General features: G+C 37.5%; 1 protein-coding gene across 1 annotated transcript in view; it reads left to right on the forward strand.

The window, feature by feature from the left end:
- Window positions 1-26,146, forward strand: part of Thsd7a (thrombospondin type 1 domain containing 7A) — a 418,389-nt gene that overhangs the window by 187,108 nt on the left and 205,135 nt on the right. Inside the window, exon 2 of the mRNA XM_057767705.1 lies at window positions 449-1,280. Within this exon, the coding sequence (XP_057623688.1) occupies window positions 449-1,280 (832 nt within the window). The remainder of the gene's footprint in view (window positions 1-448; window positions 1,281-26,146) is intronic.

Below are 26,146 nucleotides of genomic sequence, written 5' to 3' on the forward strand. Positions count from 1 at the left end.
CTTCAAAATAGTTAATTGCCCAGGCAAAGAATGCCGCAGGAGAAGGCTTTTAGGGGGGCTATTTTCTTTACCAGTTACTAAAACGGAGTTCAGGATCTGAGGCAAGAATAATGGGTTTTTGCTGTCACTAGTTTCTGATGCCCTTTATGAGAAACGATCTCTATCTACCTGAAATAAAGGGAATGAATCAAAGCAAACTTTTAGTAATCCCAAAAGGACCCGGAGTGAAATTGCCCCAGCTGTTACCTTATATAGAAACTTGACACAGTTCCCTCTTGTAGAAGTACTCAGGGGCGATCATTACTTTCCAGTCGTCTTGTACAGAGACCTACTTTATAAGATGTCTGGAAAGTTAATGTACTGAGTCTAGAGACGTCTTTCTGAAATGGGAATAGCATGTCACTCTCTTCTTGTAGCCTTGCTAACTAACTCTTGTGCTGATTTGTAGGAACCTGGGGACGGTGCATGGGAGATGACTGTGGACCAGGCGGCATCCAAACCAGGTCTGTGTGGTGTGCTCATGTAGAAGGCTGGACAACGCTGTCTGCGAACTGTAAGCAGGCTGGGAGACCGAGTACCCAGCAGAACTGTTTCAAGGTGTGTGACTGGCACAAAGAGTTGTATGACTGGAGGCTGGGACCCTGGAATCAGTGTCAGCCTGTGATTTCCAAAAGCCTGGAGAAAACTCGAGAATGTGTGAAGGGAGAGGAAGGCATCCAGGTGAGAGAGATAACCTGCATCCAGAAGGACAAGGACATCCCCGCAGAGGACATCATCTGCGAGTACTTTGAGCCCAAGCCCCTCCTGGAACAGGCCTGCCTCATCCCTTGCCAGCAAGACTGCATCGTGTCTGAGTTCTCCACCTGGTCCGAGTGCTCCAGGACATGTGGCAGCGGCCTGCAGCACCGCACTAGACACGTGGTGGCACCGCCCCAGTTTGGAGGCTCCAGCTGTCCCAACCTCACTGAGTTCCAGGTGTGCCAGTCGAACCCCTGCGAGGCAGAGGAGAGCATGTATAGTTTGCAGGTGGGGCCCTGGAGTGCATGCTCAGTGTCACACTCACGGCAAACCAGGCAAGCCAGGCGTCGTGGTAAGAACAAAGAGCGTGAGAGGGAGAGAGGCAAAGTGGTGAAGGACCCAGAGGCCCGTGAGCTCATCAAGAAAAAGAGAAACAGAAACAGACAAAACAGACAGGAGAACAGATACTGGGACATCCAGATTGGGTATCAGACCAGGGATGTGATGTGCACGAACAAGACTGGGAAAGCCGCGGATCTCAGGTAACCTTTTAATATCAGCAACATCACCTGTCTCCTGTCTGCAGAAAAACAGGGCTTCAGACTCACTGTACTGACTCCTGTAGTAACCATGAGGCAGATATTCCCTAGTTCAAGGCTTTTGAGCTTGATTTCATGGTGCAATTTTTCTTTTGTCCATGCGTAGGTCCCACATTGCTTTAGGGCTTCTTACAAAATGCAGATTCTTAGGCAGGGTGTATGGGGAAGTAGTGGAGCAGTTGCCTAGCATACGTGAGGCCCAAAGTTCAGTTTCCAGTACCACTAAGAAAAAGCAAGACAGCTTCTTTATACCATCTTTTCTCCTACAACAAAAGAAAAAATAACTCAGAGCTTGGAGTATTGGGATTTTGAACACAGATACTTATCTGAGTAAGATAACAGAGTAAGGCACACCTGTAATCTCTCCAGGTTTATAGCATTTTCAGAATTACCCTATAAACAAAATATGTTCTTAACAAGCACCTGGGGAACCATAGCTAAGAATAATATTCTCCCATATTTCATAAAACAAAGTAACTCTCTCCAGAGAAGAAAACAGGAAGCAGCGGGAAATAAAGAAAGCAGAGGGTATTTAACCAGTAGTGGCTTAGCTTTGAAAATGTAATTAATTGGCAGTAAGTCCTAGAAGGAAATTATTTGGCAGATTATCCTCTGGTACGTAATGACTACATTATGAAAAGCTACCTCATGTGTGATTCATTTGTTGTGAACACAGTGTTCGTTGAGAATGACAGGAAGGTTATGATTTCTCTAGACTGACTAAATTTTGCTCTTGGATAAGCCAGATGATCTGGGAGTGGCTATCTGGATCATTTGCATAATTGCCTTTTCTGAAATATTTATGAAGTTATGATTTGGACTCAATCTTAGAAATTACAGCATCATCACTCAGAATTTGATATCTTATTTACTATAGAATGAGCATTGGGTTGCATTGCTATCGCCTTTATCATGAAATCTGTTCTCCTGATTAAATACATAAGATAAATTTCCCTGCTGTCTCAACACATATGCCTTTGCAGAGCAGTTGAAATCTGTGTCTCATTGCCTCTGGAAATCTTGTGAAAGATACAATTTCCTGTTTACTTTGGAGGTTGGAAATCTGAGTAAAATTGTGTGCCATGCCTACTGTTTCCTCAAATAGCACACTGTCTTTATTTTTTTTAATTTCTCACCCTCCATACCTTTACTTCAGCTATTCTTGTTTATTGATTTCATTACTGTGGATTTTCAGATATAGGTAAAAAGATCTTGGAAGAGGTTATAGCTTAAATAAATGAGTAGATAAAAATTAATGATTGATTCCTCTAAGATAAAAACTTTCTCCTATAATATTATTGTTCTGGTTGCCTTTTATTTCATTTCAACACTTTATGTTACTGGGTACTGACCCCCGGGCTGTGTTTATGCTAGGCCAGCACTCTGCCATTGATCTACGCGCAGTCCTAGCTGTTGTCTTGAATCTATTTGCCACTGTTCTCCTTTTTGAATTCACACAATTCCATTTCATTTCAGCTGCACAGGAAGTTACTCATTGTTCCTCTGTAGCCTCTTCCTAATTCTGTTGACTTTGCTAAGCATTTCTGTTTCCCCACCTCCTTACAGCAGGCTCCTTTCATGGATCCGTGTGTGTTTGTACTTATACCATTTCATGGATGTGTGTGTATTTGTGTTTCCACACTGTATTCATTTTCAATTCACTCCCTATTTGGCCTTTTTTTCCTGATGGTCTTTATTCTGATGGTTCCCCAGGCTTCTTTCCTGTAGTAGTACAGTTATCTAAGTTGTTTGACTCCCATTAAGTAACTGAATGAGCCACTAACGAGCAACTTTGAGTTGACTCCTGCTGTCACTGGGTTATCATGCTGCAGAGGTTTAATTTAATGTTGAGTACTCGATTAAAAGTGTAATTAGGCTATTAGCTTCCATTGCATAAAATCTAATATTCACATCAGTTGTGTGAATCAAACAAACATACTTAAAAATGTGGGGATTGTCTGATAAGTCACATACATTCTTTTAAAAATACCATACATGACTATCCCTGTACAATGATAGCTGCATAAATATTAGTAGGCTATGAAATAAAATTGTGAAATGGCAAAAATTTCTCTTTAATATAAATTATTAGGTTATTAATAAGATTAAAATTCTAGTCAAGATATGACACAAATCAGGTCTTTTGAATACATTTTCTCCAAATTTTACACCACTTCATCAAGGAAGCCAGTACAGTAAGATGTGAACTAGTACAGAGCCACAATTGGGGATTTAGTCACTGATTTTAAAGTCCCTCTCATTGGATCTTTATGACATTGTGAGAATCACTGTACTCAGGAGGACATATGTTTCTTTCAGTGCAACAGTGATTTTTAGCCAGATTTAAATAGAAATCTTACTCAGACTAGGAATTGATGAATAGTATGTAAAGCATTTTTCTAGAAAATCAAAAACATTAAAGAACAATATGGCCCCAAACTGGAAGGAAAGTCAGTGTTCAAACAGAAGCTGGGACATTAAAATGATGCTAGAACAACGGTCTGTGGCAGGCAGCCATCTTCAGCCTGCAGTGAGCTCAGTCCTAATTTGCAACTTCTATAAGAGCCACTTCAGTCTGGGTTGTTGCTTGCTGAAGTAAAGACTCCCATCTGCATATTAAGTCACAAGTTTCGGTAATGGCTAGGAAGTGTGCTGTAAGTAAAACAAGACACGTTTAGTGGAAGTACTTGACAGCTTTAGAAAGTACCTTCCATTTAAATGCACTTTGTTGTGTCACATTTTCTAACAAAGGCAATTAGTTGTAATTACAAGCCCATTGGAAACATTGCCAAAATAGTGGGAAATTCGCCCCAAGAGATTCCTGAGGGAATAAGGATGAATTTGGGTTTGAAAAGGATTTTTGGTGTTTAAATCAAAGAAGTAGATTTATCCAGTACTGGGAAAATTCCATAAAACAAAACTTATGTACAAATAAAAAGGTAAATACATAAAAACCAGAATAATACAATAACATGTAGAAATACTGACAAAGTATCTCTCATTTCTGTTACTGAGTTCATTCTTATGTGCCTAGAAAATAAGCCACTGTTAGGATTTTTCTGCGGATCCCCAGCAGCTCGCGCAGGTCCCAGTGCCTGGTCCCGAGCAGTGGGTCTCTGATGGGGAGAGCTGCCAGCCCTGGTCAGGGCCCAGTCATGGGGTGCTTGGCTGGTCCCGGCAATGGTGAGTCCCCGGGAGGTGCAGGTTCCCAGCAGCAAGCAGCTGGGCAGGAGAGCGGGTGGGAGACACATCATACACAATAGAATTGGATATTTATTACTTAAAGGAGTGGGGAAGAAGGAGAAGAGGACAGAGAGAGAGAAACGGGTGTGAGCAGAGAAGTGGGGAGAGAGGCAGAAGCGAAGGTTCCTCTCTGAGAGGAAGACAGAAAAGAGAGCAAGCTCAGGCTGGAAGCTGAAGATCAGCCTGCCTCAGTGGATGGGGGAGAAGTGGGTGTGGCTTGTACGAACAATCATAGCAGCCACAGCATGTCAAATGGCAGGGGGTAGTGGTTCTTACAGGGCTTTCTGGTTATTTTTTCATAGTCAGGAATTTTGTAACACAACCTCTCTTATCTTTAATTGTTAATCAGAAAGTTATATTGCTGTTCAACAAAATCAATGTCTTATTTTACCTTAAAATGCCAGTTGTTAACTGATCCAGTATTTGTCTCTAGTACTGCTTTCTACAGCAATAATAATAATAAAAAGCTTGAATATAAACTGTACATGGTGCTGGAAGTCTTTAATCTCATTACTTAGGAAGCAGATTGGCTGATGTCTGTGAGTTTGAGGACAGCCTAATCTACACAGAGAGAGTTCAAGATAGCCAAGGCTACATTTAGAAACCCTGTCTCAAAACAGAAAAGAAAAAAAGTCAATTAATTAACTAATTAATTGGTACATATATATAAAGTTGTAGGCTTGACAGTAATCAGAAAACTGGCCAAAACAAGTAGAGAAATTAAAATAACAGATGACAGGGAAAACTGAGTACAAAGCTGGTGAAATAGATCAGAATGTAAAGGAGTTTCTGGAAAAGCTTGGCCACCTGATTCCACAAAACCCACATAAAGATACAAGGAAAAAGAACTGACTTATCTCAATTTTTTGTCCTCTAACTTCCATATGAAGGCTGTGACATTCACACCCTGTTGTCCTTCCTCAACCCCTACCCATGTCTTCTCCTGTGTGTGTACACACACAAACACATACAATAATAGCAAGAAATTTTCTGGAAAGAAATGCTATATAAGAATAGAGAAATTATGACCTCAATTTAGTGCTATTCAATGTAGTTTTAAGTTAGTCATGTAAATTTTCTGCAATGGAATATTGTTTCTGTAAAATTGGATGTGGGTAGGAAGATGAGGGAAAAAACAGTTTGTAAAAGAGTTCCAAATTATGTGATATGAGCAAACCTTAAAAAAAAGTATCAAAGCCAGGCATTGGTGGAATATGCCTTTAATCCCAACACTTGGGAGGCAGAGGCAGGCAGATCTCTGTGAGTTCGAGACCAGCCTGGTCTACAAAGTGAGTGCCAGGACAGGCTCCAAAGCTACACAGAGAAACTCTATCTTGAAAATCAAAAACAAAAACAAAAGAATGTCAAAAATTGTGAACATAAAATCTTATATATTTTCCTTAGAAGAAAGTACATTCACTTTCACCATGTCCTCCAGATGAGTTCATCCTGAAGCAGGGTGAATTTCTAAGCCGTGAATCTGGAGCCCCAAGCAGGGCAGCCTGTGTGTGCCTGTGAGGGCTTCACTCGCTTGATGTACTGTGTGGCTACTGAGGCCCTTCCCTGCACTAAGACTTGGAGAACTGATGAAATTGCAAATTTAATTCTACCCTTACCAAAAAGAAGGGAGAAAATTACCTGCTATTTAAGGCAGCATTGACTCCTTTTAGGTTATTCAGAATCCATTTATAAAATTACAATTTCCCTTGCATACATAGCAGGCTTTCAGATTTACAATTTTCCTTTAGTATCCAGTGTTGACATGCCTGTCAGATGGCCCTCCTCACATCTTACGAGCTTGCCTCTGCTTCCTCTTGATTATGCTAAGAGTCAATGTGACTATTTCTGCTTCTTAAAGAGTCCATAGCTAACAAGAAGGCCTCACTCCTCTCAGAAGGTAGGTGTATTAAGCCAGACAAATGAAAGGGCCATTCTCTGGCATTCTCCAGCCAGCTTCTGTGTCCCAGCAGGGTCTGTTAGCAGAATATTCATGAGGCTTCCTAGTTCTCTTCTCTCTAGGACTCTACCAAAGGAAGGGAGATAGTATTACAGAAGGGGGGGAAAGGGAGCCCTTAGAATCAGTCATGGTGAATTTCTCTGTAAAAAGGCAGCTCTCTCCTCAGCTCTAGGTCTGCCCCAGGTTCAGAGAAAACCCTTCCCCTTGATCCATTTGTCATTCTAAAGCACAATTTTTGCAGTGCCCAGCTCTAATGTGCTTCATCATTACTAGGAGAGTTATCTCTTTTGTAAATAATAGTTTTACCTCTTTTCTGCTTCCCTGACTAAGTGACAGCTACATGAGAGAACAATGTTGGAACCTCAAGCTGAACATTGGAACACATACTTAAAACAAAGCAAACTTCATTTTCAGGAACTTATTGTTTCATTATAACAGTTGCTCCTAAAGGACCAACAAGATATTGAGGTGCCAAAGGAGAGCTCATACAGACAAAGAACAACCAAGGCAGTGATCTCTTTCTGGGAGGAATTTGATGGGTTCCAGAGGGATACTATTAGATGTTATTATTAATCCTGAATAAGTTGCTCAGAGTTGAGGGGGTGATGAGTGAAGAATATGGGAACAGGAAAACAACAGCGCTGAAATCTGGAGGCCAATGGCAGTTCATTGTGCAGGAGTGTCATGTTCCTCACGTGTCAGACGAAGCTGAAGCGGGAGGAAGAGTTAGCATCTGTTGTAACGTAGAGAGCTTGTGAAATCCACCTTAAATGTTTGGACCTTATATCTCCTGGGTCAAACATCACCACGGTTATTAAGCATGCCCCAATGTGTGTGTGTGTGTGTGTGTGTGTTATTTACTGATACATTGTAAACAGGGACATATTAAAACATGCTGTGTGGATAAAAATAAGAACAATTAAATTTAATGTAAAGAAATAAGAAAATAGTTTAATAATTATCATAGATTTATACTACATTTAACTTTTACTGAGTATATGTGTGTGTATACATGCACTTTTATGTGAAGGTAAGCACACACATGGGAACATGCATGTGGAAGCCAGAAGATGAACCTAAGATGTCCTTCCTCAGATACTGCCACTTTGGTGATGACATAGGGTGTCTCATAGGTAGGAGTTAAACTGGCTGGCAACAAACACCAAGTATCCATCTGCCTCTTCCCAACACCACGATTGCAAATGTAGAGCATATGCCCAGTGTTTTTCACATAGGTTCTAAGGCTAAAACTCAGGCCCCACTGGATGCAAAGCATGAATTTAATGTAATTTAGTATGAATTTTATGTCCCCAATACCTTACTGGGGTTTTAATGTAAACCATATTAGTAATTTTTAATTTATTAAGTATATATGTGCATATATATGTGTGAGGTTTGTGCGTGTGTTTCTGTGTGTGTGTACACTTACTGAGGAAGCTTACTCTCAGTCTCAACAAATATGGACATGTTTCAAAACATGAATTGAATCCATTAAAAATTAATCGAATAATTTCTGCCTCATGAGGAACAACTTTTTTGGATCTCATCAGATAGCTTTTTTGCACCTTTTTATAAGGTTGGTGCACAGCCATAGTGTTAATCTCTTCTGTCTTCGTTTGTCTGTCCCCAGAGTGTAATAGTAGAAAGAAATAAAGCATATACTTGTCTACAATCAGTTAGAAGGAAACATGCCCATTCATGTTCCTTCTACCAAGGGTGTTTACATTCATTTCAAAATACTAGAGTACCAAATAGTGAGAACAAATGCTAAGAAACATAGCTTCTCCACTGAACTAGTGCTGGGATCTAAGATATCCACGGTGGTAAAATTATAAGGAAGGACATCTCCTGTTCAGTATTTAAGGCCCCACTTTACGCCATTTATTAACCACAATCCATTTCTCTTAAAATTTGTGATTGAATTTATGGATAACCCCACCTTCCTCTTTTCATACAAATTTGTGTCTGCTTTCTTCTGTTCTATTCTTCAACTTGATTTCAACTTCATTTTCCTTAAGAAAATAACTAGTAAACAAATGAGTAGGTGACCCATCCTTCATATATAAGGACATAAATGAACATGTCTACTTATATGTGTAAATGGCTATAATCCATACAGAGCGAGATAAACTGTTGTTTAATAGAAAGAATCAAAATTAACCAGTACAGTTTCTACTCACCTAAAATAATGCTTACCATGTATTCAGTTCCCAGAAAACACTGAAATTTAAAGGAGTTTTGCTTTTTTTGATTTTAGAGCTTGAAACGTTTAGAAAATTACAAGGTGTCAACTGAGAGCTATGGTAATGGTAATTCTTTGAGCTTATGAAACATGAAAGAAGGTTGCCAAAAGGAACATTGGATTCAATTAAGAGAATATAGGCTTATGTTTATTTCATGAGACACTATCCCAAATATATATCAACATTACAGTGCCTGGTACACACCAAGCAATTGCTATCACATTGTTAAAATTATATTTTCCAATTAAAATTAGGAAATTTACCGTTTTTAACATTGTAAGTACATATTAGTGCTTTCTTTGTAATTATTTGTTTAGCTTAATGCTTCACAAATAAGCATCCTTGTTTGTATTCCCTTTTACTTCTGTTTTTTACATCTTTAATTAATTAAGTAATTTTTATGTATATGATGCTTGTATGTTAGGAACATATATGGCATGGCATGCATGTGGAGGTCAGAGGGCTTTGGGAGTCAGTTCTCTCCTTTCATTAAGAATTCATAGGATACAATTTGTTTGCAAGCATTCACGGGAAGTATTTTTACCCATTTGCCCAACTCACACACCCTGATTTCAAATCTTGAGTCAATTAGGGTAGGGTATTTTGTCACCAGTATCACTTAGATGTTGTTAATAAAGAAGGAATTAGGATTCCTATTATGAATGTCTATCTTTTAACTTCTAGCAGTTCCAGCCATCAAAGTGAACATCAGGTTAGCTTCCCAATTCAAAGGTAAAACTATATCACAGCCAAAATGTCTTTACCTCCTTCAAACTTCTCTAGGTCACTTCCTTTAAATCAATTTAGAGAGGTATGATTGACATGTAAAAGCCATATATATATAATATAGATTTATGTACTGCATAACAGTGTTTATCTGATTATACTAAAATTATAATGGAACTTTAAAATCTGTACCACCTAGTGCTGCTGTGGCCATTGGAATATAACAGCAATGCTTTGCTCATGTGTTGCCATCATACTGGGGTGAGCACATTGTGCTGCCAGTCAAATAAAGGCCTAGCACATGCAATAATGAATAATAGGTATGAAGTAGGCTATACTGTCTAAGTGTTTGTACATACATTTTCTAATGTCTGCAGGTGAACTAAACAATTAATGATGCCTCTCTCGGAAGAAGTTCATATCCCTAAGCAACTAAAAGGATGTAATCATGGTAACATTTTTGAGAAGTACTTGCTGGGTTCAGAATGAGTTTAGATAAAGCAGGCTGAGTTTAGTGATAAGAATATATTTGTAAAACCATCAAGGCTATAAAATTATATATTTTGCCTCACGATGTTTTGTCCAACCCTTTCTATTATTACATAGGTTTTATTAATATTTTGTGTGTCAAGAATATCTAAGATCTATTCTTTTACAAATGAGAAGTATGGAACACAGCATGGACTGTTCTTGTGAAAGTGAGGACTCTGTGCTGGGACAGTTGAACAAAGAGAAACTGTGAGCTGTAGGGGGATATTTTAAGTATTTGATATTCAAGTTACAGGAAGAGATTTGGAATTTGAACTAACCTTAAATCAGATCAGAGATATTCCTGCATAATCTCCGAATACGCAAACTTAGTGTAGTTCATTCCACTCTCCTCACATTTCTTGGTGAATTTGTAAAAACCTCACAGTTCTGTTTGACTCTCTTGCTTGAGATATTGTGAGAGCAAGTTTCCTATGGGAACCGGCACTCCCTCCAGCAGAATGGACTTTGATTGGGGTAGTGACCTTGGAGCTCCTTGGCAGCAAAAGTGATCTCACCCATTGTTTTCACATATTTGCTGGAATTTGGCGAGCTCCACATCACTAGTAATGACTTTTCCTCTGACAAATAAATCAATAAGGTTTTTAAATGGGAGGAAACACTTCAAAAGGAAAAAATAATTCCCATAGGATAAGGAATTAAATAAATCTTTGTAAAGCTCTATTTGTATAATCTAATTAAGAATACACTTTGCTTGAAGAGTTTACTGACAAGTTGCTTTACAGTTTTATGTGTTGGGTTTTTTTATTTACTTGACTTTTGAAATTGTTATTCATTCATTGATTACATGATTTTAGGTTTCTTTTCATACTTGTATTACACAGTGTTCTTTATTTTTCTAATTATATAATTTCATTATGTGAGAGATTTTATGTTTGAGAGACACTTTGTCTTATGTTGATTACAAATATGTGTGCAAAGACATTAGATTTTAAAAGGATGTAATGATGGTAACATTTTTGAGAAGTACTTGCTGGGTTCAGAATGATTTTAGATAAACAAAATTACTGTGCTCTGTTTAGTACAAGCAGCCTCTGTACTGTAAAGTCTTGGAATTGCCCACCTAGCCATATTTAGTGTAGTGTTCTGAAATACGCAAAGCAAGTTTGTGATGAAGACAGTCCATCAAGACTACAAGGAGCCGAGATATTATCTGGAACTCTAATTATTCTCCTTCACCTTATAAACAACTTAAACATTTGAAAAAGACACAAGCAGATGAAAGCGAAACCACATCCATAGAGGTATAAACATGCACAGACTCCCACTCAGGAGTAAATGTGAACTAAGTCAGACACTGAAATAAATACATATATCCATACACAAATAGTAGATATGAGTTTGTTAGAAACTGTTTTCAGCTGTCTGACATGTGACTGCATTTGGATAGTGCGCTGGTACCAGTTGAAACTCACAAAGTTTTTCAGTTTGCATTAAACACTGACTTCTCTGCCATGTTCTAGTTCTTCATGGCATTATATAGTAAAAATTTGTAGGAAGTAAATGAACCAAAACATATTCCAAAGTTTCAATTTTGTATAATGCCTTGTCTCTGCACTTGAATTTTTAATTTTATCAGCATAATAGAAAATAATATGTAAAATAGTTAAATGATTAGAATCTAAGTTGATGAAGGTATTTTATATTGTCAATGCCTTACACATTGTAAAAAAGAAAAAGCAAATTTAATGAACAGATAAATCTAATGTAAAAACAATTAGGGATCTAGGAGAAAGACTGCTTCTAAATTAGCTAGTCATTTGAAAGGCTGATACCTTGGTTGTGGGTCTCTGCATCTGGTTCCATCAGAGACTGGATGAAGGTTCTATGATGACAGTTAGGGTAGTCACCACTCTGATTACCAGGAAGGCCAGTTCGGGCACCCTCTCCACCATTGCTAGGAGTGTTAGCTGAGGTCATCCTTGTAGATTCTTGGAAATTGGCCCAGCACCAGGTTTCTCCCTAACCCCATAGTTGCTTTTTTTTATCAAGATCTCTCTTTCATTGCTCTCCCACACTGTCCCTTTCCCCTCTCAACCAGCCTGTTTCCCCATGTTCTCATCTCCCATCCATCCCCTCTCCTTTCCAGCTCTCCCTCACTATAAATCCATCTCATCTAATTCCCCTTCTCAGGGAGATCCATGTATCCCTCTTAGGGTCTTTCTTGTTAGCTGGCTTCTCTGGAGCTGCGGATTGTAGTCTGGTTACCCTTTGCTTTACATCTAAGATCCAATTATAAGTTTTGTCTTTCTGAGTCTAGGTTACCTCACTCAGGATGGTTTTTTCTAGTTCTATTCATTTACCTGCAAATTTCATGATGTCATTGTTTTTTATAGCTGAGTAATACTCCATTGTGTAAATGTACCACATTTTCTTTATTCATCCCTTGGTTGAGGGGCATCTAGGTTGTTTCCAGGTTCTGGTTCTTATGAATAATGCTGTTATTAACATTGCTAAGCAAATGTCCTTGTATGATTGAGTATCCTTTGGGTATATGCCTATTAGTAGTTATGCTGAGTCTTCATATCAATTAATTCCCAATTTTCTGAGAAACTGCCGTAATGATTTCTAAAGTGGTTGTACCAGTTTGCACTCCCACCAACAGAGGAGTGGTCCCCTGACTCAACATCCTCTCCAAAGTAAACTGTCCTCAGTATTTTTTATCTTAACCATTCTGACAGGTGTAAGATGGTATCTCAGAGTTGTTTTAATTTCATTTCCCTGATGACTAAGGATTTGAGCAATTCCTTACATGTCTTTTGGCCATTTGAGATTCTTCTGCTGAGAATTCTTTGTTTAGCTCTGTACCCCACTTCTAACTGGATAAATTTGTATTTTGATGTCTACTTTCTTGAGTTCTTTATATATTTTGGAGATCAGTCCTCTGTTCTATGTGGGAATAGTGATTATCTTTTCCCATTGTGTAAGATGTCATTTTGTTTTATTTACTGTGTTTTTGCATTCCAGAAGATTTTCAGTTTCAGAAGTTTCATTTATTGATTGCTACTCTCAGTGTCTGTGCCACTGGTGTTATATGTAGAAAGTGGTCTCTGGTGCCAATGCATTCAAGGCTACTTCTGACTTTCCCCTCCTATAATGTTCAATGTAACTAGATTTATCTTGAGGTTCTTGATACATTTGGACTTGAGTGTTGTTCATGGTGACATATATGGATTTATTTGCTCTTTTCTACATGTTGACATCCAGTTATATCAGCACCATTTGTTAAAGATGTGTTCCTTCTTCCATTATATCATTTTGGCTTCTTTGTCAAAAATCGGGTGTTAATAGGTATGTGGATTAATGTCAGGGTCTTCAATTCCATTCAATTGATCCACGTATCTGTTTTTATGCCAATGACAAGTTGTTTTTATTACTATAGCTCTATAGTAGAGTTGAAGTCAGGGGTAACTGATGGAGCCAGATGTAGACATCTACAACCAAGCATCAGGATCAAATCGAAGAGAGGGAGAAGGTAATATATGAGCAAGGGAGGACAAAATCATGATGGAAAAATCTGTAGAGACAGCTGAACCAAGTTCATGGAAACTCAGGAACTATAGACTGACAGCTGTGTGGGAGACAGTGGTGAAGCTTGGACTTTCTCAGAGGGCCCTGGCAGTAGCACCACGATCTATCTCTGGTGCATGAGCTAGTTTGTTGGAGCCCATTCCCCATGGCGAGATGACATGCTCAGCCTTAATGCAGGGAGGAGGAGCTTGGTACTGCCTCAACTTAATGCACCAAACTTTATTGACTCCCCGTGGAAGCCCTTACCCATTGGGAGGAGTGGAAAGGAGGTTAGCTGGAGGTCAGGCAAGGAGGGCAGGAGGAGAGGTGGAGAATTGTGGTTGGAATGTAAAATAAAATTTAATAAATAAAAAGTAAAGAAAGGAAGGGAATGGAAGGGAACGGAAGGGAAGGGAAGGGAAGAGGGGGAAGGGGAGGGAAGAAGGAAGGAAGGGGAGGGAGGAAGGAAGTGTAGTAGGGTGTGGTGGGCTGCGGCCCTGGCTCCCTCTCGACTAGTTTAGCCCTGGAAATAACAACACACAAATTGTATTCTTTTATATACTGCCTGGCCTTTTATTGGCTAGCTCTTACATATTGATCTAGCCCATTTCTATTAATCTGTGTAGCACCACGAGGTGGCTTACCAGGGAAGATCTTAACCTGTGTCTATGTCAGGTGGGAGAATCATGGAGACTGCCTGACTCGGCTTTCTTTCTCCCAGCATTCTGTCCTGTCTACTCTGCCTACCTAATTTTCTGTCCTATTAAAGGGCCAAGGCAGTCTCTTTATTTAACCAATGAAATTAACACAAAACAGAAGACTCTCCCCCATCAAAGAAGGAAGGAAGGAAGGAAGGAAGGAAGGAAGGAAGGAAGGAAGGAAGGATAGCTGATACCCTTTGATTGGTTCTTGGGAAGAGCGCTCCCTACCCTAGTCATGTAAAATAACATTCCAAGTCAGCCCACAGTTTAAAATAATCTTGGCACTGTTGTAAGCAATTTTTTGACAGAGACAGGGAAGTTACTAGTTATACTGCATTGAACTGGTGACAAAAATGCAGCAAACAACCTTGGCAGGAAGTCTAACAGCACTGACAATCAAACATTTTGAATTCTCCCCCAGTAATCTAGGGAGAAAAATCATGTCCATGGGCAGGAATGGCATGGCATGAAAAGCTTAATTGGTGCAAGGTTCCAACACTGGAAATAGACAATAGAGGAGGAACTCAGTATGAAATACAGCAGTAACAATTTCAATGTAATGGTTTGGTTTTGTCTTCTGATTGCTGCCTACCAGCAACCTCCCATCCTCAAGATTCTGGTAAATAAAAGAAAATTGTAGAATAGTCATTCCTTGCCAACAACTGAAACATTAAGGATAAGTTTCTGGACTTTTCTGGAACTCTATTATTTCATGTCTCAAATTATACACAAAATTCAAAGTGTATATTTTTATCTGGACTGAATATCCTCAGTAGAACAAAGCTTGAGACACTCTGAATGACTACAAGTATCTGAGGCCTGAGAATCAAGTATCCTAAAACTTGAGTTTTGGCTGTACCTGTCTATGACTTCATGATAACCACCAAGATTTCCTTCAACACATATACATGGCCAAGTATGCTGACTTAGAACCTTTGATTCTCTAGTTATGTATACTAGCCAGATCCTTCATGTCCAGATTTTCTCTTCTTGGTTTTGAAAAGTTTCTTTGTTTTTCTTTTCTAATTCCTGTCCACTACATTTATTTACTTTCTTTATCTTTAGTGAAATGCGAAGAAAATGTCTGCCGTCAGCATGTAACATAGTCCCTCTCTTCAACATATTGAATAAATGGGAAAAGACTAACCAATGAAAAGTGGGTTGCATACATCAGAGAGAATGGGCATAAGGCAAGAGGCAAGAGAGTGTCTTGAATTTCAAAAGTTGAAGCAAGCCTGCTTCAAGCCAGCCTGTGTTAGTGAAGTACATGACTTCCAAGGCTCACTCATTACTTAGGAGCTATAGGCAATGGACAGTTATTGAGGAATAGGGAAATATTATGTCTGCAGATACGTCCACTATGCTTAAGTGGAAGATCCAAAACCATGTAGACATAAGCAGAACTCAATGTAATTAGTGGGTTTTAAACATAACATGAAGTTAGGAAGGGTCATATTGGGAGATAAATGCAGTTGGAGAGAAGAAATAAGGATTTATGATCATATTTCATGTGCATGATAGTCTCAAAAATAAAATAAATTTTGAAAGGGAATAGACTAGGAATATAATACAAAACGAAGTTTGTTTCTGTTTTGAGACAGGATCTTGTATCTCAGTTTAGGATGGCCATAAAGTAATAACCTTCCTGCTGCAGCCTCCTGAGCACTGGATCCCATGTGAGTACCTCCACACCCAGCTTCTTTCAACAAGAAATGCACTCTATGACGATAATTATATTCAAATCAAAATAAGTCTTTATATTATTTCATTTAAATGTTATAGAAAGTGAGAACTTTGCATCACTTAATTTAATTCTAAAATCAAATGTAACTTTAATGATTTTCTTACAGAAACAAGTGGACTGAAACATTCACTTTCAGTTTTTTACGTCCAAATTTAATATCCAGCTTAAACTTGCTTATAGATACATATCTACATATCTATATAGATAACTCACATATGTATATATACACATATTTTTTATACATACACACAGTGGAAAAAGGATAGAAAAGAATTGACTGTTACACTGAGGAATATCATATCTTCTCCCTTTAAGGTTATACATCATATACATTTATGTAGTCAATGAACAGATAATAATCATCTAATATTACCTAATCTAATCTTTTCCTTTAAAAAGTCTTTGAATGATGTTGATTTTAATGGTCTTCTTCCCTATGGTTTATATATTCTAAATCTATCAAGATTTTACATTTAAATATGTATATATATAATGATGGTTGAGAGAACAGGCACAAAATTATGAATTCCATTTTCTTTGGCTCTCCCTTGAAAGGGAAAGATAAACTTCCATGCACCTACACTCTGTCATTTTAGAAACTATCTCTATAAAATCAGAATTATACCAGGCTTTTATTTTGTTCATGGTAGTTGGTTGGCTTCTTAAAATAACAAAATAGTTACATAATCTAGTCCTGACACTAATATACGTCTCCTCACAATACTAATAGTAAGTAATACTGAGTAAACACATTGAGATATTTAGGGATGTTAAAAAGAGAAATTAGGACAAGAGACTCCCTGGTGGTACTTTTTTAGGTAAACTTTTTGTTTGCTCAGTCAGAGAGAGTTCTAGTGCCCTTTCTCACAAGTATTTGGAAAATAAGATATTGGACACTAGAGGAATGGTCTTGTGCCACTTGCATAATAGAATCAGATAGCCTGGATTCAAGGAAGAGCTCCGCTATTCCCTTCTTCACTCCAAAATGGAACAGTATTCCCATAGTTGCACATATAACAGGATTATTATAAGAATACACAAGGTTATGCATGTAAAAGCTGGGAAAGAGAAAATGGCTTTGAAAAACAATTAATAATAAAAGATAGCTTTAAAAATAATTAGATACTAAGAATCAAAGATAGTGCTGAATAAAAATAGGAAAGTAGATAACATAATAACTGTTAACTACTTAGGCTTTCTAAATAGCTTTCAAATGATTAGAGTAATATGCATGGCCAAGAATCAGCATATATGTGTGATTCCACAAATTAAAAAACTTGCTTAGATCTATCTTTAATATATTAGAATAGAATAAATTATCAGTAAAATAGATTCATATTATATAACAATATATTTTTATTTTGCCCAAGTCACAGAATTTCTGATTCTATTTATACTAGCCAGGAAAGCCATTTTAAATGTAAGAAATATCAAATATATCACTTAAGAGGTATTATCTTTAACTTTAATTTTGGAGCAGAAAATAAAATTATTTTGTGCAAAAGTCATTCTCTCATGCCAAGCATGTATAAAGATCATGTTTGTGGTATTGGTGATGTTCAAGAAATTAAATGTTTATCTGTGATTGCCAAGATCACGGAGAATTTTGACCTTAAAGTAAGATATTGAACTTAGTACTGTATCACAGATTTGCTTTTATTTGCCTATCGTATCTGTATGATTTTACCCAAAATTAATTTGGCCCTTCACTTTAAGCATGACATTCTAAAGAAACCTGGATATAAAGCATATTTTGTTCTAATTGCTTCTTGAAATGCCAGTTGTTTGTATCTGGAGACTCTTCCACACAGAACTCTATGACTTGTGAAAATATTCAAAATACCAGAGACTGGCCCACTTAAACAAAAGAAAAATTACTCTTGAACATCTATTAGAACTGCAATTCAGAATATTTGCAGGGAGAAAGTGTAAAGCTAAAATAAAAGTACTAATTGCTGGCAGAATTAGTGTTTTTATTATTGTTTTAGAACATTCTTCTTTTTGAGAATCTCACATATAAATCCTATTTTTACATCATTCTTCAGCTCTAAATCCTCCTGCCCCTGAAACTCCTTCTCAAGCTCATAACCTCTTATTTGGTTGTTGCAATACACATAAATTAATATATACTGTATACATATATTATACTGTGTATATTTATACATTAAATATTATATATAGTGCAACTTGCTGAACCCTTAGTGTTGTTCATATGTATGTGTTTAGGACTGACCACTGGGGTTGCTTAACATAGTAGTAAGCTTGTCCCTGAAGATTATGGATTCTTCCTTACATAGGAGCCATTAATTGCCTCTAATTCTTCATGTAGGGGTGAGGCCTTGTACTAATGCAGGTGGACATGTCTTGCCATGACATCATTACTGCAGCTCACAACATTCAAAACTGGCTAACACTGCTCATTGCTTTTCTACTCTGGAAGTGTGCTTAACACCTTCCTACACTGTGCAAGCCTTTAAGGACTAAGATTCCAGGTCACTGCCAGCTTTATTTCTCTGTGTTCTAAGACCCAACTCTATAGTATCTTCAGCAGTAGGAATTCCTTTTAAATATAGAGTATATTCCTTTCAAATATAGAGTGTATATGGACTTGCTGGATCAAATTAAAATTTAAAAGACATCTCCTGGTGTCTTTCCAAAGTTTATAGCATCTGGTATTTCCATCACCTATGTAAAAATATTTTTATCTTTTTTCTCAAGTAGTTTTTGCTGACAGCCTCATGCATATCTAATGACATTACATCTTTATTTGAATTTATATTTTTGTGTGCCACAAATCTGAACATTTAATTATTAAATGATTTATTATTATTGTGTAAATATTCATGGGTGGATATGCATTTGTGTGTGGCCATGTGTAGCCATGTGCAGAAGCATATGGAGACCAGAATTGATGTCTGGTGTCTTCCTCATTCACTCTCCACATTACTGAGGTTGGATTTCTTGTGAACTCAGAACTCACTAATTTGGATAGTCTAACTAATCAGCCTGCTCTTAGAATCCCCTGTGTGTGACCCAAGTCCTGCTATGACAGTGGGTTGACATACTCATCCAGCATTTTCTTGAGTACTGGGGATCCAAACTTCATTCTCTGAGCTTGTAGGACAAATACTTTTACTGCAAAGTCGAGTTCCTTGTTACTCACTCTTTTCATTTATATATGTCTTGTTTTGGCCTTTTATTTATATATGTGTATGTAGATAAAAAGCAAAACATATGTAAGCTTTGCTTTCTATTTGTGGCATTAAGTTTTATAGTGATTCATATTATTTCATAATAACTAAATCTTTGTAATAAACATTAAGAATGTCAGCTCAGTGAGCATGCGATCAAACCAAACTTTCTGAATGCAGCTGACAATGGGGGCTGACTGAGAAGCCATTGATAAAGACATTGGGACTTGTTTCTACTGCATATACTGGCTTTTTGGGACCCTAGTCTATTGGGATGCAAAGCTTCCTAGGCCTGAATGTAGGGGAGAGGGCCTTGGACTTCCTAGAGGGCAGGATTCCCTGCCCTCTCTTAAGAAGGGAGGGGGAGGGAGGAGGATGAGTGGGGGATCGGGAGGGGGAGGGGAATGGGAGGAGGCGAGGAAATGTAAATTTTTGAATGGAAAAAAATAATAAAAAAAGAATGTCAGCTAAATAATTAATGAGATAACTCATACCAGTCTTCAGTGCTGGGGTATGTTTCCTTTCTGCCACAACTTCTGCATTGTAGCTGATGTACAATGTATATCTATTAATAAACATCTATGTAATTTCCTAGTTTTCTTGAAAGATTTACATTAAGTTGTTTAATATTAAGCTCACATCTAAATTTCCCCTTATGTATATGTGAGGAATAGCTGTGAAACTTGAGGTGGATAAACTCGTCTAGATTACCTGGACTATGACCTTTTCAGGCTGAGTTATTCATCTGTTCGTATACAATACCATGTACATTTTCCACAGTGACAGTGTTCTGCCATTCTGTGGAGACAAAAAGTGTTCCTTTTCCACAGTCTTTACAAGCTTTTCCTAGATAGCACATATTGACGTCACTATGTAATCAGGCTCATCTTGATCTCCTGGTCTTCCTGCCTCAGACTCCACTTCCTGAGGATTCAGACATTTGCTATCACACCTGGATCACTTTTTGTCCCCAATGAGTAGTAAGATTTACACATCTAAGAAAAAAATTATCTTTTACTTATAATTGCTAAAATTAATATCTCATAAGATTAGTAATTTCCATCATAATCTTAATAATTTCCATTTCCTAGTCATGTTTTATACTTAAAATGGTATAGTGTTAATTAAAATGCTTGCTTTTTCTCATTACACTTATTTTGCGCATTTTCCAGCTGTCATAAAAATAATTATTAAAGGATTTCCTAGGCCAAGGTGCTTATTAGAATAAAACTATTGATTTTTATACATATGAGTTTTATTCATCAACTCTATCAAATTCCTTCTAATTCCAAAAATGTTTGCTACATTCCCACAAGCTGTCAGTGTCCAACATTGCTAACAAAACAAATGTGTCTGCCCTTTTATATATGCGTGTCAGGAATTTCATTTGCATCATATTTTTACTTGCATAAACTTTCAACACTGACAACAAGATGTAAGAAATTTTGTTTTGCAGAGGATGCATTTAAACTTACTGAAGCAATATTTTTTGATTATTAAGATAGCTTTGAAAGTTAATTAAAAATCAAGATATTTAGAAATACTAATTTTTTAAATTTAACTTCTTTAATTTCAAGTAGCATGCTTAGGATAATCAAATTTTTTCTGTATGTAAGTTGAGATTAGTCTATTATAAAATAATCAAGGACAAGAAGTCTAGTAACATCGATTGTGTTACAGAATCTGTGAACATTGAATTCTGTTTAACGAAGTGCAGAACACGAACAGTTTAGAGTTTGTGTTCCGTTAACTTCCACTACTGCCCAGATCTGACCAGGAGACCTACTGGTCTTGAAATAAGGCACCAATAGTGTATATACTTTCCTTATGATTGCTGAGGGAAGAGACCCTTAATGTGGCAATTCTCATTTAACTCTATGTCCTTTTCATGGCCTATTATTTAAAGAACAGCAAGTTAAGTATTTAATAAAAAGCATGATGGTTAATCTTGCTTTTCCTGGTTCTCTTCCTAATTAGATAGACACTAAAATCTAATGAAGGTAAATGTAATGTAACAATAAAGAAATTGGACTTTGATTGTTGGTAATATGTGTAAATAGAATACTAGTGTGACATATTAGTGTCATTTGCCAGAAAAAAAATACTCAAAATCTATTATATCTTCCAGGTGTCTGTTAGTATTCATTTATTACATCTATAATTAATGTGTTTCCAATAAAGTTATAGGGTTGTTAGCAAGATTAAGCTTTAAAATGAATTTATTATTTAATGATACCTACATATTTACACACATGAAGACAATATTGAGAAAAACCCCAAGATCTATGAAAATTTCAAATCGCTTGAGATTATGGCTATATCAGTTGGAAACAAAAATTAGTTCATGTATCTGTAAAATAGAATCACTTGTGTTTGAAGTGTGCCTGCCAAACTGATGGGAAGCTCCTATTGCTGAAGACAGCACCTAAACAATCACCGAAGATGGAGAAGTTGAGCGGGTGCCTACCTGGAGCCTCCATCTTTACTGAGTAGTGTTCATTGTGCTAGAAGCTACTCTGCATGCTACCAAGGGCCTAGCTACAAACCCGTCAATTACAATAGCGGCCATCCTGCCAGACACAGTGGTTTACAGTGGCACAGCGCATATGTAGTGCGATCAAACCAATATCTGACTGGATTCTTAAATCCCATTTTGTAAGATGGGACCCGTTCCCCAAACTGCTTAGGTCTCAAGAACCTGAGACTAGATGGGTCATGGACCTAGGAGGCATTAAAATAATATTGCTCTATTAAAAGAACAGCAATGAAATGACTCCGAATAACATTCTGCTATATCCGTAAATCAGTGTCTCACTCAGCCATCATGAGATACCCACAGCTGGATAATAATGTACAGAGAATGAGAACCTTGGAACACTCAGTTCTAATTGTGATGTGCCTATCAATTCAGAGAACCCCCTGGAACAAAAGGAAGGAAGGGTGTAAGAGGCAAAAGAGATTGAGAACACCAGGAAAACAAAGCCTTCTAAACACAGTCGGACTGATGCAAATATGAACTCAGTGACTGTGGCAGCATGCTCGGGGCCTTCACAGGTCTGGGCAAGATGGGAAATAGGCACAGCCCACATTCTTCACCAAGAAGCTATCTATCTACAGTTGCTAACCTCTCACAAATAAAAACTTATTTTTTCCTCAGCAGAGTCTCACTGACTATACAAATTCCTTAAGTCTAGGCCCCATGCCCCATAGGAGATTGTCAACACAAAATGAACTCAATGACATTTTTGGAAGTTCTTCATCTCATAATGTTTTGACAGGGCTTTTTATTTTCTTTTCCTTACTGGTTCTCTGTGTATACATTATGATTTCCAGTTCTTTGTTTTTATAGGGATTTATTGTGTGTGAATGTGTGTGTCTCTGTGTCTATATATGCTTCTCAAGGGTTTTCTTTGACTCTTTTTCTTCTGTTTGCTTACTTATTTTGCCTTACTCTGGGTATTTTATTTTTATTTAAAATAATTTTAATTTATTATGATTAATTTTTAGATGTATGTCTGCATTCTAATGAGAGAAAGAAACAAAGGGTGTGGATTTGGGAGGGTGGGGACATGGGAAAGAATCTAAAAGGATTTGGGAGAGAGGAAACCATAATCAAAATATATTATATTTAAAAATCTTATTTTCAATTAAAAATAAAATGTGTGCGCATGTTTGTGTGTTCCTTCTAATTGTTTCTCTTTCAAATGACTGTCTGCTAATTGCTGAGAATATCTTTAAATACAGTTCACAGTTGCTTGTAAAGCACAGATGTAATGTCACTATGATGAATTTTAAATAAAATTATTTAAATAAAATAAACAAATTTACAAATAAACCACCAAATAGAATCAGTGACTTCATAATTTCCTACAAAAATACTTTTTCCTTTGACATTTTCTTATAGTACAATATGGTAAAATGTTACTGAATGTATTATTTCAAAAGAATCATTTATAGCCGGGCGGTGGTGGCGCACGCCTTTAATCCCAGCACTAGGGAGGCAGAGGCAGGCGGATCTCTGTGAGTTCGAGACCAGCCTGGTCTACAGAGCTAGTTCCAGGACAGGCTCCAAAACCACAGAGAAACCCTGTCTCGAAAAACCAAAAAAAAAAAAAAAAAAAAGAATCATTTATAGGAATAAAATATCCTGTTAAGTGTCTTCTGAGAAACATGAATAAGACATTGAGAAGAGTTATGCACAGTTGTGTGAATCTAGAAAGAAGAAGCACTAGAATTGAGAGAGCAGAGTAAAAAACTATAAAAGTGAGCTACTTTGTAGAATTTAAGAGAGCAGGCGAATGTATATAATATAATAAATGCTGTTGGACTCGATTCCTTAGACTCTGACATATCTGAGAATGAACAAGAGAAAAATGCAAGTTCAACTTGGACTATATGCTCTGTAAATCTTACTTCTTTGTGAACTAGATAAAAAGGCATCGTGAGGAATTCTTGCTGAGTCACAGAATCATGTTTGGATGCCACAGAGCCATGGCTGAATAAACTGTACTGTTTTATCAGGGCACAGTTCCCACAAGGAGCCCAGGCCTCCTCACTCAATACTCAAAGTCTGGAGAGCTACAGATGCTCTCTAACTGAAACAAAAACAAAAAACAAACAACCCTCGACTCAACCTTTGGAAGCTTAAATCCCAACGTTCAGTGTGTTCCCATCTCCTCCAAGCCACAAATAATTTCAATTGCCTTAGACCCTCTAAACAATGCAATCAAAGAACTTGGGCTGTAAGAGAGGCAGAAAGACTCACTCCAAGGTCGGCATTGAAAGACCCCCTAGGCGGGACTTTCCGGCAAGTGGAGACCCCCGGACCCAAAGACCAGGCCGAGACCACCGGGTCGGGTGCAAACTGCAAGAGGTTTATTAGGTAGACACAGGTACCTGCGGGCGGCAAAGTCTTTCAGAGGACTTGCGCGCCCGCAGACTGGGTGAGGGTTCCTTTTATAGCAAAAGCAGGGCACAGAAGCTGATGCATGGTTACAGGGATTCCATTGGTCAGTACAAATAAGGCGAGGGGTTCACTTGGAGGACAACTCCCTTGGGTACATGGAGATCTGATAATAGCTGACTCGACTCCACCTAGGGAACTTGCGGTTTTCCCCAGAATTTTCCGTTCCCCTCCCGGGCCAGATGTCCGACCCCAGATATTCTGTTTGGCAACCTCTGTTTGGCAACCTAAGAGTACTAACCCCACCCTGAACCTATACTTGTTTGTGTGAAAGCCTTGCAAAATGGCGTTACAACGGCTAAGCTGGGTTTAGGCAATATAGCAGGGCTGGGGGTCTTTCAGGCATGGAGTAACAAACGATGATATTTACCTTGGTCAGTCCCTTCATTTGTGTATTTAATAATTATTCTAATGTTTCACCCTGATATTTCAATATCAGCAATATGCTGTTGAAATTTCATTTGTCTTTGCAAAGGAAATTATATTCAGCATTTCCCAAAAAGTTTCTTTTGACTATTTTGCATCTCTTGATGGCATTTGTTTCTCCTCTAATTAAATTATAATTCACAATTAATTGAAATATACATTATATTGAATAACATAATAGGTTATATGGAAAGATAAACAAAAAAATTAATGTGATTAATACAAAAATTTAATTCATAAAGATTTACTAGACAAAGAAAGAAATTTCCAGCATCTCAGTTTCGCTAACTTGTTGCAAGACCATATTAAAATATAATTTTGTTCTTAGTACATATTCGATTTCCTAACAGCCTCCAGCTAGAATCTGATCTCCTCAGTTAGTATTCCTAAGATACTGAAAACATGTTAGGGTTCTATTAGTCTGGAATTGTGGATCTGCCTTCACAATCCTTGTAAGAGTCGACCAGGGAAACAGTTTGTTATGGATCAGTGGTCCATTGCTTGAAAACATCAACACCAAATACTTTCCCATTTTTCTCCACAGTTGATTTGTTAGCGTTAAGAAGAAAAGATAACCTGTTGGTTTCCCTATCTGCCAAATCACTGGAAATACTGTCTCTGGTTGAAAGCATACATCATTTGGGAGATTAAAATTGCTATGGCAGAATTTGCAAAGTCATGGGAATAAACATCTAGATTTTTCAAGTGGATCATGAAGCCTCTTTTTCCTATTTTTCTATTCCCAGAAATATATTTTCTCTTTCAGATAAGTAGCAATATTTATATGTTGATTAGTCCCAACACTGAGTATTTCCCAGGTAACAAATTAACTAAAACGTGTCATGCCTCTTCTCTTTCCATAAGGTTAATTACTCTGTGTGTTGGGATGCCTTCTAGGATCTGTTGGTTCTGCTACAGCAATCCTTTGCCTTTATCCTTCTGCTACTTATTTTAGTTCCCTATTCAGAAACAATAGGATGCCAGTACTGTAAATAAGCATTGAGTCAATTTCTAGTGAACATTTTGGAATAAATTTGATTTTAAAAGCAGGATATAATTGTTTGTTCCGGTGAGATTAAACTGCTGCTGCTGCCAAGGTCTGGATTCAGTGTTTAGTCTACCATTGTTTGTAAAAATAAACTGGTGTTCATAAACAAGGACTGCCCACTACTACACAGATAGTAGAAATCAAGAGAATTTTCTTCACTGCATTGAACGGAAGTACATGCAATATCCTCATACTTGCGAGTCTGGTCACCCCATTCCAGGTACAAAAACTGAGGTGATTGTAGCATACAAGAACTGACTGGTGTCAATCACAGGGGAATGTCCTGTGCTTCCAAACTCAAGAAAAGGTACAACTACACAAAATCCTACCTAGATTTGAGTTTGTCCCAAGGACATATGACAGGCAAGTTTGGAGCTGCTGTTACTAAAGCTAGGATGAATTTAAAATGCATTTGCTTCACATTGAGACTCATTCGATGCTGCCAATTTATAGTTTTCTTAGCAAATGGATTATATTCAAACATCTAAAGAAGTCAGGTATGGTGTTA

The sequence above is a fragment of the Chionomys nivalis genome, chromosome 1, assembly GCF_950005125.1.
Source record: "Chionomys nivalis chromosome 1, mChiNiv1.1, whole genome shotgun sequence".
In the NCBI taxonomy this organism is placed as follows: Eukaryota; Metazoa; Chordata; class Mammalia; order Rodentia; family Cricetidae; genus Chionomys; species Chionomys nivalis.